Consider the following 16,847-nt stretch of genomic DNA (forward strand, 5'->3'; position numbering starts at 1 on the left):
TTCTTGTCTATTAAGAAATGACTTATGTTGATAACTCTACTAACAAAACTAATATAACCCTACTTGATCCCAGCATGTTATTCTTAAGTATCACTGAGTTACACTTGCTAAAATTGTATTTGGGTTATTTGTGCCAATATTCACTAGTAAATTGCTTTGTAATTTTCTCTTTCAGGTTACTTTTGACAAGATTTAGAATTTTTATCTTGGATTCATAAACAATATGAGCAGCCTTTCTTTCTGTAGCCCTTGGAAGAGTTTAAATACATGTTAACTATCTATCATTCGAAGGTTAAAAAATTCACCTCTGAAGACTTCCTTGTTTTTAGTTTCCATGCTACAGCTATCTATTGGTGTAGGCTTTCAAAATCATCTTGTGACTGTTTGGATAGTTTGTTCTTTCCTTCCAACCACATTTCTATGCAGGAATCTATGGCCATTTTTACTTTTTAATTCATATTTAATTTTGTATCAGTGTTTATCCTTTACGTTTTTCTTTTTTTCTTTATGTTTTTAAATTTTAGGCTAGCTAACATTTTATCTAGGATACTTTCTTTTTGAAGAAGCAATTATTAAATTTATTAATTCTGCTGCTTTTCTTTTTTAAAATTCATTGATTTCTGGTTTTATCTTAATGATTTTCTTCTGATTTCTTTGCTATTACTGTTGTTTATTCCCTAAATTCTTGAGTAAAATGCTTTATTATTTTCTTTTTATTGCTTAATAGTAAACAACCTTAAGGTCCTGTGTAGAGTTTTGCTGTATCCAGTAGGTTTGGCAATTGGTGATTGAATTGTTTTTTTTCTAGCAACTTCGGTTTGGATTTATTCTTTGGCTATAGTCATTTTGGAGAATTTTAACATTTGCAAGTAGCTATTGTTGTGTTGTTTCTTTATACTTTGTTTTTCATTCATAATTTTAATGAATTACTGTCAGTGTATTATGTACTATTTTTAATACAGGAATTTGTGGAGGCTTTTTGGAGGGACTAAAATATTATATTTTTAAAAAATTTTGGTGACCACTTAAAATGATGCCTTCTCTGACAGGGATGTCCACTCTTGCCACTGTTATTCAACATAGTATTGGAAATCCTAGCCTCAGCAATTGGACAACACAAAGGAATAAAAACCATCCAAATGGGCAAGGAGGAAGTCAAACTTTCACTCTACACAGACGACATGATACTCCATGTGGAAAACCCAAAAGATTCCACCAAAAAACTGTGAGAACTGATTCATGAATTCAGCAAAGTTGTAGGATATAAAATCAATGCACAGAAATTGGTTGCATTTCTATACACCAATAATGAAGCAACAGAAAGAGAAACCAAGGAATAAATCCCATGTACAAGTGCACCAAAAACCATAAAATACCTAAAAGTAAATCTAACCAAAGAGGTGAAAAATCTATACATTGAAAACTATAGAGAGCTTATGAAAGAAATTGAAGAAGACACACAAAAAATGGAAAAATATTCCATGTTCATGGAGTTGAAGAACAAATGTTGTTAAAATGTTGATACTACTCAAAGCAATCTACACATTCAATGCAATCCCTATCAAAATAACACCAGCATTCTTCACAGAGCTAGAACAAACAATCCTAAAATTTGTATGGAATCAGAAAAGATCCCAAATAGCCAAAGGTCATTCCTGAAAAACAAAACCAAAGCTGGAGGCATTACAATCCCGGACTTCAAGCTGTGTTACAAAGCTGTAATCATCAAGACAGTATGGTACTGGCACAAAAACATATATCAGTGGAACAGAATAGAGAACCCAGAAATGGACCTACAAACGTTTGGCCAACTAATTTTGGACAAAGCAGGAAAGAATATCTAATGGAATAGAGATGATCTCTTTACCAAATGGTGTTGGGAAAACTGGACAGTGACATGCAGAAGAATGAACCTGGACCACATTCTTACACCATACACAAAAATAAACTCAAAATGGATGAAATACCTATATGTAACACAGGAAGCCATCAAAATCCTAGAGGAGAAAGCAGGCAAAAACTTCTTTGACCTCAGCTGCTGCAACTTCTTACACAACAAGTCTCTGGAGGAGAGGGAAACAAAAGCAAAAATGAACTATTGGGACCTCATCAAGATAAAAAGCGTCTGCACAGTGGAGGAAACAATCAGAAAAACTGAAAGGCAACCAATGGAATGGGAGAAGATATTTGCAAGAACATATCTGATAAAGGGTTAGTATCCAAAACCTATAAGGAACTTACCAAACTCAACAGCCAAAAAATAAATAATGCAGTGAAGAAATGGGCAGAAGACATGAATAGACACTTTTCTAAAGAAGACATACAGATGGCTAACAGACACATGAAAAAATGCTCCAACATCACTCATCATCAGGGAATTACAAATCAAAACCACAATGAGATACCACCTCATACCAGCCAGAATGGATAATATTAACAACTCAGGCAACAACAGATGTTGGCGAGGATGCAGAGAAAGAAGATCTCTTTTGCACTGTTGGTAGGAGTGCAAAGTGGTGCAACCACTCTGGAAAACAGTATGGAGGTTCCTCAAAAAATTAAAAATAGAACTAACCTATGACCCAGCAATTGCACTACTAGGTATTTATCCAAAGTATGGAAAGATATAATATATATAAATACATATGTGTATGTATACACACACACACACACACACACACACACACACACACACACCCCGGAGTATTACTCAGCAATCAAAAAGAATGAAATATTGCCATTTGCAATATTGATGGACTAGAGGGTATTATGCTAAGCGAAATTAGTCAGAGAAAGACAAATATCATAGGACTTCACTCAAATGTGGAATTTAAGACACAAAACAGATGAACATAAGGGAAGGGAAGCAAAAATAATATAAAACCAGGGAGGGGGATAGAACATAAGAATATAGAAAGAAATAAGAAATACAGAGAAATATAAGAAATATAGAGAATAAGTTGAGGGTTGTTGGAGGGGTTGTGGGTGGGGGATAGGCTAAATGGGTAAGGGGCATTAAGGAAGACACTTGTTGGGATGAGCACTGGGTGATATTATACATAGGGGATGAATCACTAGATTTTATTCCTGAAATCATTATTGCACTATATGCTAAGTAATTTGGATGTAAATTAAAAATAAATTAAAAAATAAAAAATAATGTCTTCTCTGTTGACAATAATAAAATATAAATATAGTTTGTGTGTGTATATGTATCACATGTTAATGCCTACAGAGGCCATCCACCATGGAAGAACTAAACAACCAAGTAGACAAAATGACTCAGCCAGGTGATGTCAACTAGCTTTTGCTACTAGGCTTCCCATTGCTGGCAAGATGTGCACACATGACTAGCTGTTTTGGCCCTGTGTGGGATGCTCTGATAAATAATTCTCACTCCAGAGCTCTCCAATGGGGTAGCTGATGTTTTGTAGCTCATTGGCTGTATTGTTCAATATCTTTGTCCAATCCTGTTTCATCCCCCTTTTCTTCACATGTGTTTATGCCTAGTACAGATTTTGCATCCAAACCCCATCTCAGCATCTGATTAAAGGAAACCCAACTTGTGACACTGAATTCTATGGAATGCCTTATTACTTAGACCTCTGCTTCCAGTTGGATTTGGCCAAATGGAGCCACAAGGAGAATGTGAGAGAAAGAGCAGACAGAAATAGAAGTCAGAGCATTTATTACCCTATTTCCTGCTGCTTTGGGATAGTTTTGGCCTACCCTGTGTTTCTTTTTGACTTCGGCTCCAGCTTTGTGACTCCTTTTCCACGATTCCATAACTTTTTAGACTCTAGTGACAACTTGCCCTTTCCTTTTCCATTCAGGCTTAGGGATAGTATACTCGTGAAAAAAAAAAAAACAAAACTAGATTTGCTGCTGTGAAAAATTACTCCCAAATCTCAGTGACTTATAACTATGAAAGTTATTTATTGTTCATTGGTCGTGGTGCTACGTCCTGATGTCTGATCTGGGATCCAGGGGATGGAAGAAGCACAAACTAGCTTTAAAAATTTCTGTCCATCTGTTTCATGACATTTCAGCTCACATTTTATTGGCCCAGACAGGTAATGGGCAAGGCTAACTTCAGGGGAGCAGAGAAGTATAAGCCTCCCCATGAAGCAGAAATGGATGAAAGTAATACAATCTGCCAGAGCTCTTAATGTCTTTGCTGCTGTTGCTTGTACATAGGTACTCACCAGCTTATGGGGATTCTTGCCCCTATGTAAAATAAGGTTTTTAAAAGTTTTTTGAGGATACTGTCAGTTTCATTGATACTATGGTATTCACTGAGACTTTTATCATCATTTCCTTTCAACATTATGTAGTTTTTCTTTTAGAAATTACAATTACATTGTTTTATGCTTTGTTAGTTAGGAATTGGGCCTTAATTTTATGCTTAGCCAAATTCAGTACTCACCAACCATCTCTCATCCTGTGACTTTGCCATTTCCGTAGTTTTTATTTGACTGAATCTCTCTATATTGACTGGATTGTGTAGACTAATGGATTTTTCAAAAATGTTACCTGGATATCTAGGAGATATGCTACCTCAAAGTTTGTACATCTTAAATTATTTCATATTGTCTGGACATCTGAATACTAATTTGACTGAATATGCAATTTTAGAGTCAAATCTCTTTTCCCTCCAAACTCCATTGACATTGTTCCACAATATCCTTGCATCTAAAACTGCAAAAGAGAATTCTTAAGTCTGTATTTTTGTTTTTTTTTGTTTGTTTGTTTTTACTTCCTCCTTTGTTGGTGACTTACTTTTTATTGCTTGAGTGTTTTAGCCATGAAGTTCAATAACTTCACCTGGCTAGCTCAGAGTTTGTCATTCTTCACCTTTTTCTTCTAGAACAGTGACTCTTTTTGTTTTTTATATCCATCCTATCTTCCTTCACTTCAGAAATGTTATTTCAATTATATCTTTGAGTGATGTTTTTTATTCCATTAATTCTGCTGTTTTCTTCAGAGGTGGCAGTCCTACATATATTGGGTTTCCACTGGACCTGTTGCAATCGTTGTCTCTGTTCTTTCCCTCATATTTCTTGTGTGATTTTCTAAAGCTGCTTCTCTGTGTCACGGGTTGGTTTTTCTACTGTGTCATTTCCACTCTTTATTATTTCTGAATATTTTAAGTTCTTCCATGTCATCATTTTTCTCTCTCTTTAGAATGTCAGTTCTTTTTTCATTTTATTTTGTTTCATATCTTTATATGTCATACATGTTTCCTTAATTTCTTTGGAAATATAAAGCATTTATAGTTTATGTCTTTTCTCTAAAGTTAGTCATTTTCATCTAGTTTTACTAGGCCTATTTATATGTTTCATTCATTTTCCCTCCCTCCCTTCCCCTTTCTCTCCTCCTCTTTCTTTTCTTTTCCTCTTGCTTCCCTCCTCTTCCTCCTTTTCCTTCTTTCTGATTTTTGTTGTTAATTATAGATTCATTTTTTTTAAATGCTTATTTATTTTTGATCAAGGGACTCTTTTTCTGGTACGCATTAATGTCATCCCAAGTCAGTAATTGGAAGGTAAGGAAGCAAACCACAAGATAGAACAAACTCTTAACAGAGAGAAGCTTCTTCCAGTCTAGAAATTTCAAAAAATCTAGAGAAAAAACACAAAAGGAAGGCTTTCATGCCCTACCATGTAATATTTGCCCAAGATGGCACCACTTTTGATTAAAAGAACCCCTCAGAGATAACAGCATACTGTTTGGAGAAACCACTTCCCATCTGTTTGGCGATCTTGCTCATCTGCAGTAGAAGAGTAGGCCCTATGCTGAGTATTTTCTGGCTTTTTAAAGCTAACAATAAAAAAAAAGTAGGAATCTTTTATAGCAACTCTGTACTGTGTTATAAACTAGAAAGTTTAAGCTTGGCTCTCTGAATCCTCTCTCAATGTGATAAGAAGAGTATTGTACCAAATAGCTGTTCTGTGGAATTTATAGTAGAGGCCTAACTTTCCTTAGTTTCACCTGGAAATCAAAGAAAAGAGTTTTGTAAACATGCCCATGTCATTACCTTTCTAAGAAGCCCATTACAATTTTCATAATTTGTTTTAGTAACACCCAGGAAAGCAATGATCAGACTTAATGTTTGGTGTAAGATATAGGATGTCAGGGTTTTATTAATACTTTCTGAAACTCTGAGCCATTTAGAAGTAAATTATATATTGGAATTATTTTACTCCATTAGTAAGTGTATCCAAGTGGTAATTTATTTAACCTAATGACTTTCTGTAAAATTAACAGTGTTTTCAAAGCATATTTATGAAATGAAAAGTAACTGATGAAACTTTCTTATTTAGCAATATTGCTGGACTTTTTATAATGAATTTGGATATCAATTTCTAAGCACCCAGAAGATTGGGGCATTGGGTAGAAATAACCAATTTTTTGGTGAGAAATGTATCCCATCAGATTAATCAAATTTATTTCTATGGCAGAATGACAAGCTGTTAGATCTCAAGAAATAATTATTAATATTTTAATTAGATAAACTTACAGTGGCTTTTCACAGTGAGTTGGTAAATATATTGTTTTAAACTTAGTTTTTTTGAGCTTTTTCCAAAAAATTGTCTACTTTGTGACCTGAGATAACTAACTTAATTGGTTGTATTGACTCAGTGTAGTACTAATCTGTCTTCTGACCCACACTTTGGAAATTAAAACTTATACACACACATACGCACCCAAATTCTGACCTTTGCTTCATGTTTAAATAATAATCTCCTTATGGAAAAACATGCTTATTTTTATACCTTTCTTTAAACAAGCTGGGATTGCTTTTCACAATAATTTGTAACTATTTTAATTTAAACTTAGTTGATTGAGTGTTTTCCAGTAAACTGACTACTTTCTGGACTGAAATGAAAGTTTGCCATGACACTGTGTAGCCCTAACCTGCCTCCTGACCCTGACTTTGTAAATTAAAACACCTACACACATCATCATGCTCAGGGACACAAATACACACCCAAACTCTGACCTTTGCTTCATGTCAAAAATAATAATCTCTTTATGGAAAATCATGCTGAATTTATGGCAAACAAGTAGAAAGCTTTCATTTCAACTGTACTTCAGGAAGGATTTTCCTATGTTAAAACTCAGTAAAGTTCCCTAGTTCATTAAATAGTCTCACAGTCAAGTATGAAAATGGTTTCTAGTTGTTTATTGTACCAAGCCTGAACCGCACTGACTAGCATCCATTTAAAGCTTCTCATAATCTAGCCTGCCTTACGCATTAAATTATATTTTCCAATACTCTCCAATACACAGCGCTGCTCAAGATGAGTAGGCTCTTCCTGCTTATCTGGTTAAAATGTAGCATACTAGCCTCCATGACTTTGCTCATATTGTTACTAATTTCTATCTTCTTGAATCTGGAAAATTTATTGCTATCCTTTTCAAATCCTGCTCTACTTTGTAGGGCCATCTCACTTCCCAACTCTTCCACCAAATTTTATTTTTGTGTTATATTCCACAGTGGTTCCTCCCTTTCCTGACCCTTTATCTTTTTTTTTTTTTAAATTAAAGCTTTCCCTAAATATTTATCTTGTCAAATAGACTGCATATACTCTGACATCAGGTACAAGATTACACTCTTAAAATTTTTCAACAGTTATAAAGGATAGCACTAAACATGTAATACTTTTTTATTGTTAAACAGAACTATGAGAAATATATTTAATTTTCTCTAATTGTAGTACTGGACTATTGACTCTAGGTAGAGCACAATTTTTTAAACTAAGTCACTGTTAGGTTTTGCTTTTCCTGTATGTATGAGTAAAGAATTTGATATTATATTAAAAACTACACTAAGGTAATGTGAAGCCTTTAAAATTCTATTAAGGTAGAAAATGGATGATTTTGTTTTCAAAAATAAGAATTCATGGGATAGACTGTATTTCATATATATATGAGAAATGTAGATTCTAATTCAGAGGAAAGATGCCTTTTTTTTCCTCCAGGGTCATTTCCTGAAAAAAAAAATTTTTTTTTTTGAGTCTGGTTTCCCTCATCAAGTAAGCCAACTTATGTCAGAATTTCAGAAGTCTTGGAACTGTTCAGGGTTCTATGGGTTCTATTTTCCTCTGACTTTTTTTGTTTCCTTTGTTCTTCATTCCTTGGTTATTTCTTCCTTTTCTTTGAAAGCTTTGTGGGGCTGTTAGGATGAAGTTTTCAGAGCTGTGCCTGGCACATGACTAAGAGCTCAGTAGTGTTATCCATTGTGTTATTTTCATTGTTTCTTTATTATGACACTCCCTCCATGTGAGCCTAGTGAAATATATACAAGCATTATTTAGTATTATTTTGTTTATTTGTATCTAAAAATATGATTAAGTCTAAGGAAGAAAGTAGCAAATCAAATATTCTCAGAAGTACCTAGCATTGGCTTATTAGAAAGTTTGGATTTTATTCCAATTTTCCTCAATAAATGTTTATTAATCATCTCATATTTGTAAAGCAGTGTTGGGGAGGCACATATAATTCAGAAATATATCCTGAAAATTTTATACAATATGAATTTCTTATTTCAGCAACTAGAAATAATGTTATTTGAAATGTAGAGGAGATAAGACTTATATAAATAATTCAGGTTGAGAGTTAAAAGTGCCCCAAGAAAAGTACAGATAAAATGAGAGTTCACAGGGGGAAATGGAAGAGCTATTTTCAGTTTAGGGGGTTAATAATTCATAAAAGAGAGGATTTGAAATAGAGATAGTTTTGGACAAGCATAAATTTGAGGGAGGTGGGAAGATGTGATGGATTATGGATGGCTGCAAATCCTGGCATTTCCCGAACTGAGAGGTTGAATTCATTTCCCCTCCCCTGGAAGCCAACCTGGTTCTGTGACTGCTTTTACCAATGCAACTTGGTCAAAGTGACACCGTACTAGCTCTAAGCCTAACCTCAAAGAGGACTGGCAGCTTCCCCTTCCTTCTTGCGAATTTCACTAGTGGGATTCATGTAATGAACACCATGTAATGAGCCCAGCCTCACATAGAGAGACTATGTGGAGAAAGCATACACAGGGAGGTCAGCTTCCAAAAGTTTGCATTTTCTTGATGACTAACAAAGCTGGACACACTTTTTCATTTGGATATCTTTTGTGAAGTGTATGTTCAAGTTTTTGCCCATTTTTTGCCCATTTTTTCTTATTGGTTTATCTGACTTCTAGCTTATTGCTTTGTAGCTGATTATCTATTGCAGATATGTCCTTTTTTTTTCTCATACATTTTATGGCAATTTTTTTCTCCCAAACCAGTTGAAGTTTTAATTGTGTCTTTTGTTGGAAAGAAGTCTGTAACGTTAATATAGTACAGTTTACCAAGTTTTTCTTTTATGGTTAGTATTTTTTAAGGCCATTATGATATTTTTGTTTTCTTCTATAAGCCTAAATGTTTAACCTTGATATTTAGATCTGTACCTCATTTGGAACTTATCTTTGCTTATATTGTGAGCTAAGAGTCCAGATTCATTCTTTTATTTATGGAGTTATACACTTGATCCAGCATCACTTATTGAAGAGACTACGTTTTCCTATCTGCATTACATTGTCACCTTTGTCATTAAAATGACCATGTACTTGTAGGTCTCTTTCTGCACTCTTTTATTCTCTTCCAGTAGTCTTTTTGTCCAAAATTAAGCATGTTTTTTAATCACTACAGATTTACAAATCTTGAAATACGGTAGTATAAACCCTTCGATTTGTTTTTTCTTCAAGATTGTTTTAGCCTTTTTTTGCCTTTCACTATTCTTCACACATTTTAGAATTAGATTGTCAATTCATGCACAAAACCTGCTGGGATTTTTTTTTAAGTTTATTTATTTATTTTGAGAGAGACAGACTCAGCATGAGTGGGGAGGGGTAGAGAAAAAGGAGAAAAAGAACCCTAAGCAGGCTGCATGCTGCCAGCACAGAGCCCTGATGCAGGGCTCAAACTCACAAAACTGGGAGATCATGACCTGAGCTTAAACCAAGAGTTGGAAGCTTAACTGACTGAGCCACCCAGGCATCCCCTGCTGGGATTTTTAATGAGGTTATGTTGACTATGTAGATCAATTTAGAGAGAATTGGCTATCTTTATTATATTGAGCCCTCCAATACATTGCCACTGGTATTCCTTCATTTGTTTAGATGTTCTTTAATTTCATTCATTAACATTTTGTAGTCTTCTATGTATATAACTTCCAGTTAGATCTTATGCTTCTTGATGTTATTATAAATGCTGTCATTTTATTAAACTTTATTTCTTATTGTTTCTTGCTGGTATATAGAAAAAAATATTTTTGTATATTGCTTATTTGCCTATAAATTTACAAAATTCTTTTTTAAGTTCCAATAATTTTTCTGTAGATTCTTTTGCATTCCAAATACACAATCAAGTCAAATGTGAAAAATGGTAGTTTTACATCTTATTTTCCCATTTCTATACCCCTAATTTTTTCCTGCCTTATTGCACTAAGATTGCCAGTGTATATTGAATAGAAGTAATGAGAGCAGACATCCTTTTTCCCATTTTCAGGGGAAGTTTTCCATATTTGACCATTAATTATGAGACTTATTCCACATTTTCTAGCAGATTTTATAATGGCTGGGTGTCAGATTTATGAAATGATTGTTCTGCTCCTGATGAGATCATATGATTGCCATTCTTTATTCTAAGGTGTTAAACTGCATTGATTCATTCTCAAATATTAAAAAAAAACTTGCATTCCTGAAATAAAAAACTTGTTCATGGTGGAGTATCTTTTCATATACCATTGCATTTGATTTGTTAATGTCTGGTTCATTGTATGTTCATACGAGATGTGTCAAGAATTTGTCTTTGTTGTAATGTCCTTGCCAGGTTTTGATATTAAGGTTATGGTTGTTAAGGTTATGGTTTTGATATTAAGGATATTAAGGTTGATCATTTTCTAAACTTGAAAAGTTTATATAAATTAGTTTTAATGCAGGGGCACCTGGCTGGCTCAGTCAATTAAGCATCCGACTTTGGCTCAGGTCATAATCTCATGGTTCACGGGTTCCAGCCCTGCATCAGGCTCTACACTGACAGTTCAGAGCCTAGAGCCTGCTTCAGATTCTGTCTCCCTGTCTGTCTGCCCCTCCCCAGCTCTCTATCTCTCTCTCAAAAATTAGTAAACAGTGTAAAGATTAATTTTATTTTTGGGGGCTCATGGGTGGCTCAGTCAGTTAAGCATCCAACTTCAGCTCAGGTCATGATCTTGCAGTTGTGGGTTTGAGCCCTACATCAGTCTCTGTGCCGACAGCTCAGAGCCTGGATCTTGCCTCAGATTCTGTGTCTCCCTCTCTCTCTCTGTCCCTCCCCCCATTCATGTTCTGTCTCTCTCTCTCTCAAAGATAAATAAACATTAAAAAAAGATTAGTTTTATTTCTTTCTTAAATATGAATATAGCTGGCCTTGGAAATTTCCTATGGAAAATATTTTAAGTTAATTTAAAAAAATATTTTAATTTAATTCAATTTCTTTGATATAGAGTTATTTGAATTTTACTATATTATAATTTTAATATTGTATGAAATTTAGATATAATGTTGCTTATAATATCTTATTATCTTTTTAATGTCTGTATGATTTTTAAAGATCTCCAATTTATTACTAACATTGTATTTAGTGCCATCTCTATCTTTTCCTTAAATAGTCTTGCTAGGACATTACTGATTGTATTAGTCTTTCTCAAATAACCTCATAGGTTAGTTAATTTTCTCTACTGATTGCAAATTTTTCATTTTGTTAATTTCTGCTCTTAGCTTTTTAATTTCCTTCCTTATTCTTTCTTTGAATGTAATTTGGTATTTTTTACATTTATTTTTCTGACTTGTCCCTGGCTCAGGAGTCTGGGTTCTTCTGCCAGCATTAATGAAAATATGAAAGCTAACTTATTAAGTGTGTAAAATCTCAGGCCCTTCACAGTTCTTGACAATAATATTCCCTTATTATCTTTCCAACATTTGTGGAAATTTTAGTAATACCACCTCTCTTGTTGCTGTTACTGGTAATGATGTCTTCTCTCTTTTTTTCTCCACTCAGTCTCCACAGAGACATAAATTTTATCAATCTTCTAATAGCTCTGTTTTTTTTCTTGTTTTATTGGTTTCTGTTGTTAATTACTGCTTTTCTTCTATTTATTTTGTGTTTAATCTTCTCTTTGCTAATTTCTTAAGGTAGAAGCTGAGGTCAGAGATATGAGATGTTTTCTTTAATAGTATAAATTTCCCAGTAAATACTGCTTTAGCATTTATTCCACAAATTTTGATATTTTTGGTTTTAATTTTCACACCATTCAAAATACTTTTAAAATTCCTTTTTGATTTCTTCTTTGATGAGAACTGTGTTAATTACAAATATGGAATTTTCTGTTACTGACTTCTAATTTAATTCAATTGCAATCAGAAAACGTATTTTGTAGGATTTGAATTCTTTGAAATTAATTCAGACTTGTTTTATGGTCCAAAATATGGACTGCTTGTAAATATTTTTTTGTTTACTTTAAATAAATGTTTTCTTTCTTTTTTCCTTTTTTAAAGTTTACTTATTTATTTTGAGAGAGAAGGACAGACCTCCAGCAGGGGAGGGGCAGAAAGAGAGGGAGATAGAGAATCCCAAGCACGTTCTGTGGTTTCCGCATGAAGGCCAAGCTCAAGCTCAAAAATGGTGAGATAATGACGTGAGCTGAAATCAAGAGTTGAACACTTCATTGACTGAGTCATCCAGGCACCCCATGAAATGTTTTCTGTTTTTGTTCTTTAATTGTCAATTGTGTCAAGTTATTCGATAGTATTGTTCAAGTCTTCTACATATTTATTTAGTTTTCTTATTCTGTTAATTATTTAGAGAAAGAGCTTGAAATCTCCCACTGTAATTATGGATATATCTATTTCTCTTTGTTTTAATTCTATCAGTTTTTGTTTCATAGGTTTTGAATCTGTTATTTGGTACCTGAATGTTTAGAATTGTCCTCTTGAATTGACCCCTTTATCATTTTGAAACGAACTTTTTCACTGGCCAATTCTTTACTCTGATATATACTTTCTCTGATATTTATAAAGTTATTCCTCCCTTGTTTTCATGATATTAGCCTGGAATATATATTGTACATCTTTTTTAATTTTAACTGATTTGTGTCCTTATATTCAAACTGCGTTTATTGTAGGCATCACATAACTGGGTCATACAGTTGGCAATTTGATGATCTTTTATTTGAGTTGTTACATTTAATGTGATAATTGATATGGTTAGGTTGACATTTCTACTTAATGTGATAATTGATATAGTTGAGTTTAAATCTACCATCTTGCTATTTGTTTCTATTATCCTGTATGTCCTTTGTTCTTTTCCTTCTTTTTCCTCTTTTGGACTAATTAATGGAGCATATTTTTATTTCATTTCAACTCTGCTTTCTTATTAGTTATATTTTTGGTATACTTTTAGTGGTTAACTTAGGAGTTATAGTATATACCTTTAATCCAGTCTATCCTAAGTGATATCCTGTATCACTCCATGTACAGAAACTTACAGCAATATACTTCCATTTCCCTCCTCTTGGCCTTAAACTACCATTGTCGCACATTTTAAGTTTCTTTATATGTTATAAATCCAATAATGTTTTTATTTTTGCTTTCAATAGTCAAATGTTTATAATTTTTTCATTATTTTATGTTTGTTCACATGTTTACTATTTCCACTGTTTTCATGCCTTTGTATAGATCCAGATATCCCACTAGTACCATTTTCTTCTGCCTGAAAGACTCTCTTACATTTCTTGTAATGCAGTCTGCTGTTGATATCTTTTAAGTTTTTGGTATTTCTGGGAAAGTATTTATTTCACATGCAGTTTTGAAAGATATCTTCACTGGATATAGAATTCTATGTTGATAGTTTATTTTCTTTTAGTGCTTCACCATCTTCTGGCTTGCATTGTTGCCCAGGAGAACTTTGCTCTCATCCAATAAGAACTGTGCTCACTCTTATCTTTGTTCCTCCATGTAAAAAAAAAAAAAAAAAAAGATGATGTACTTTTATTCTCTGGTTGCTTTTAAGATTTCTCTTTAACACTGTTTTTATAGCAATTTGGTTATGATATATCATAGTTTAGGTTTATGTGTCTCACTTTGGGGTTTCTTGAGGTTCTTGGATCTGTTAATTTATAGTTTTCAAGAAATTTGGTTAAAGATTTGCCACTATTTCTTTGAATATTTTTTCTCCTTCTCCCTCTCTCTTTCTAGGAGTCCATTACACATATTTTTGCCCAGTTGAAACTCACTGACTTGTTTTATCTTCCTCTAGACAAACACAAATTAGAAGTAGATGATTTCAATCCATTTATGGGCTAGAAAATAATGGAGCTGGTTTTCAAACATTATTAAGGCAAGCCATGCCTTTAATTCACCTCTACTCTTAGGATATATCACTCCAGGATCCCAAATAACCAGTTATTTAAACTTTATTTTTTTAATACCCTTCATACAATAAGACTGCTAAAAGCTCTGCTTGGCTATACAGAAGCTATCTGCATAGCATGTGAGTCATCTGCCCATCAAAGCTTAAGAATCAGCACATGCCTGGAGTGCATTGCTGTCATAAAGTATCAGGCTCACTGATTTACACCTACCTTCTACTTGTGATTTTTATCTCAATCCTGACAGCCTTGGCATACTAACACTCTAATTTTTGTTTTCCTAGTCTTACAAAGTTGCCAAAAGTTCTACTGGCTTTTCTGCTTCTTAAAGGCTGCCCTCTGCCCGTTTCTCAATTTCTTGCCTTGAACTTCCCAAAACAAATGTCTCAAGAGGAAAAGCAGCATACAAATACTGGGCTCACTTCTTCTGGGATTGTGGCCTCCTAAGCCCTGACTGCCTTGCAAGATATCCAAAGCCTTCAAATGATGTCTAAAAAATTATCTACTTTTCTCTTTGTTCTTGATAAGTTCATGGTCTATTACAAGATAATCAACCCATCAGAGCTGGAAGAAGATGTGCCAAAATAATTATTTTTTGAAGTACTTTTCACATGGGAGAGATCTATAATTATCTCTAAAATTTATGCTTCATTGTTTAATGCCCCCAAAGAACATATTTCTACTGTTCTGAAAAGTGAGAATGTATTTTTTCCTTTTACCTTTTGACTCTCTTCATCCATTTTCTCCTCCCCTCCTGCTCACACAACCCCTCTGGCAAACCACCAATTTGTTCTATCTGTGAACTTGGTTGTGTTTTTGGGTTTTAGATTTTTGGCTTTTTTTTTTTTTTTTTAAGATCCCACATATAAGAGACATCATACAGTATTTGTCTTTCTTTGTCTGCCTTATTTCACTTTCCATAACACCTTTGAAGTCCATTCATATTGATGCAAAAATCTTGATTTTGTTCTTTCTTATGGCTGAATAATATTCATACACACATACATACATACATACATACATATGTACATACATACCACATCTTCTTTATCCATTCATCCATTGATAGAAACTCAGGTTGTTTCTTTATATTGGCTATTGTAAATAATGCTGCAATAAATATGGAGATGCAAATATCTATTTGAGTTAGTAGTGTTTTTTTGTTTGGGTAAATATCCAGAGGTTGAATTGCAGGATCATGTGGTAGTTCTATCTTTACGTTTTTGAGAAACTTCCATGCTATTTTCCATAGTGGCTGTACCAATTTACATTCCCATCAACAGTGTACAAGGGTTCCCTTTTCTCCACATCCTTGCCAACACTTGTTATCTCTTTTCTTTTTGATAACAGCCATTCTAACAGGTATGAACTACTATTTCATTGTGGTTTTGATTTGAATTTCTCTTATGATTAATGGTGTTCACTATATTTTCATGTACCTTTTGGCCTTTGGAAAAATGTCTATTCTGATCATCTGCCCATTTTTCTATTGGAATGTTTGTGATTTTTTTATTTGCTATTTAATTGTATGAGTTCTTTATAGACTTTAGATATTAATTAGTCCCATATCAGATACATGCTTTGCAAATATTTTCTCTCATTCAGCAGCTTGCCTTTTTATTTTGTGTATGGTTGCCTTTGCTATGCAGAAGCTTTTTAGTTTGATGTAGTCTCACTTGCTTATTTTTGCCTGTGTTGCTTTCGCTTTAGGTGTCAGATTCAAAAAATCATCACCAAGACCTATGTCAAAGTACTTACCACCTATGTTTTTTTCTAGGGAGTTTTATGGTTTCAGGTCTTATATTTAACTCTTTAATCCATTTTGGGTTTATCTTTGTTTATGTTATAAGATAGTCATTGAGTTTCATTCTTTTGTATGTGGCTGTTCAGTTTTTCCAACACCATTTATTGAAGAGAATGTTCCCTATTGTATATTCTTGGCTTTGTCTTAAAGTAATTGACCATATATGTGAAGAGTGTACTTCTGAGCTCTCCACACTGTTCCATTGATCTATATGTCTGTTTTTATGCCAATATCATAATGTTTTAAAATTATAGTTATGTAATATATTTTGAAATCAGGGATCATGATGCTTCTAGCTTTGTTCTTTCTCAATATTGCTTTGGCTATTTGGGGTCTCTTGTGATGCCATACAAATTTTAGGATTATTCTATTTCTTTGAAAAATGACATTTGAATTTGATCAGGATTGCACTGAATCTCTAAGAATACTTTGGGTAGTATGGACATTTTAAAAAATTGATAATTTCAATCCATGAACATGGACTATCTTTCCATTTGTCTGTGTCTTTATTTATTTTTTTTTCATTAATGTCCTATAGTTTTCAACATACAGCTCTTTTACCTTCTTGGTTAAATTTATTCCTAGGCATTTTATTCTTTTTCAT

The 16,847-nt window shown here is 33.5% G+C and overlaps 1 protein-coding gene across 8 annotated transcripts in view; it reads right to left on the minus strand.

Moving 5' to 3' along the window:
* CABCOCO1 (ciliary associated calcium binding coiled-coil 1) overlaps nucleotides 1-16,847 on the minus strand; it is a 126,417-nt gene that overhangs the window by 50,045 nt on the left and 59,525 nt on the right. Inside the window, exon 6 of one of the 8 annotated variants that reach the window (XM_060642673.3) lies at nucleotides 393-2,063. The exons of 6 other annotated variants lie outside the window; for them this stretch is intronic. In XM_060642673.3, the coding sequence (XP_060498656.1) occupies nucleotides 2,049-2,063 (15 nt within the window). In that variant the 3' untranslated portion in view covers nucleotides 393-2,048. Of the gene's footprint in view, nucleotides 1-392; nucleotides 2,064-12,458; nucleotides 14,021-16,847 lie in introns of those variants that run through there. One more of the 8 variants, XM_060642674.3, reaches the window with a different exon arrangement.

Source organism: Panthera onca, chromosome D2 (genome assembly GCF_046562875.1).
Source record: "Panthera onca isolate mPanOnc1 chromosome D2, mPanOnc1 haplotype 2, whole genome shotgun sequence".
Taxonomy (NCBI): domain Eukaryota; kingdom Metazoa; phylum Chordata; class Mammalia; order Carnivora; family Felidae; genus Panthera; species Panthera onca.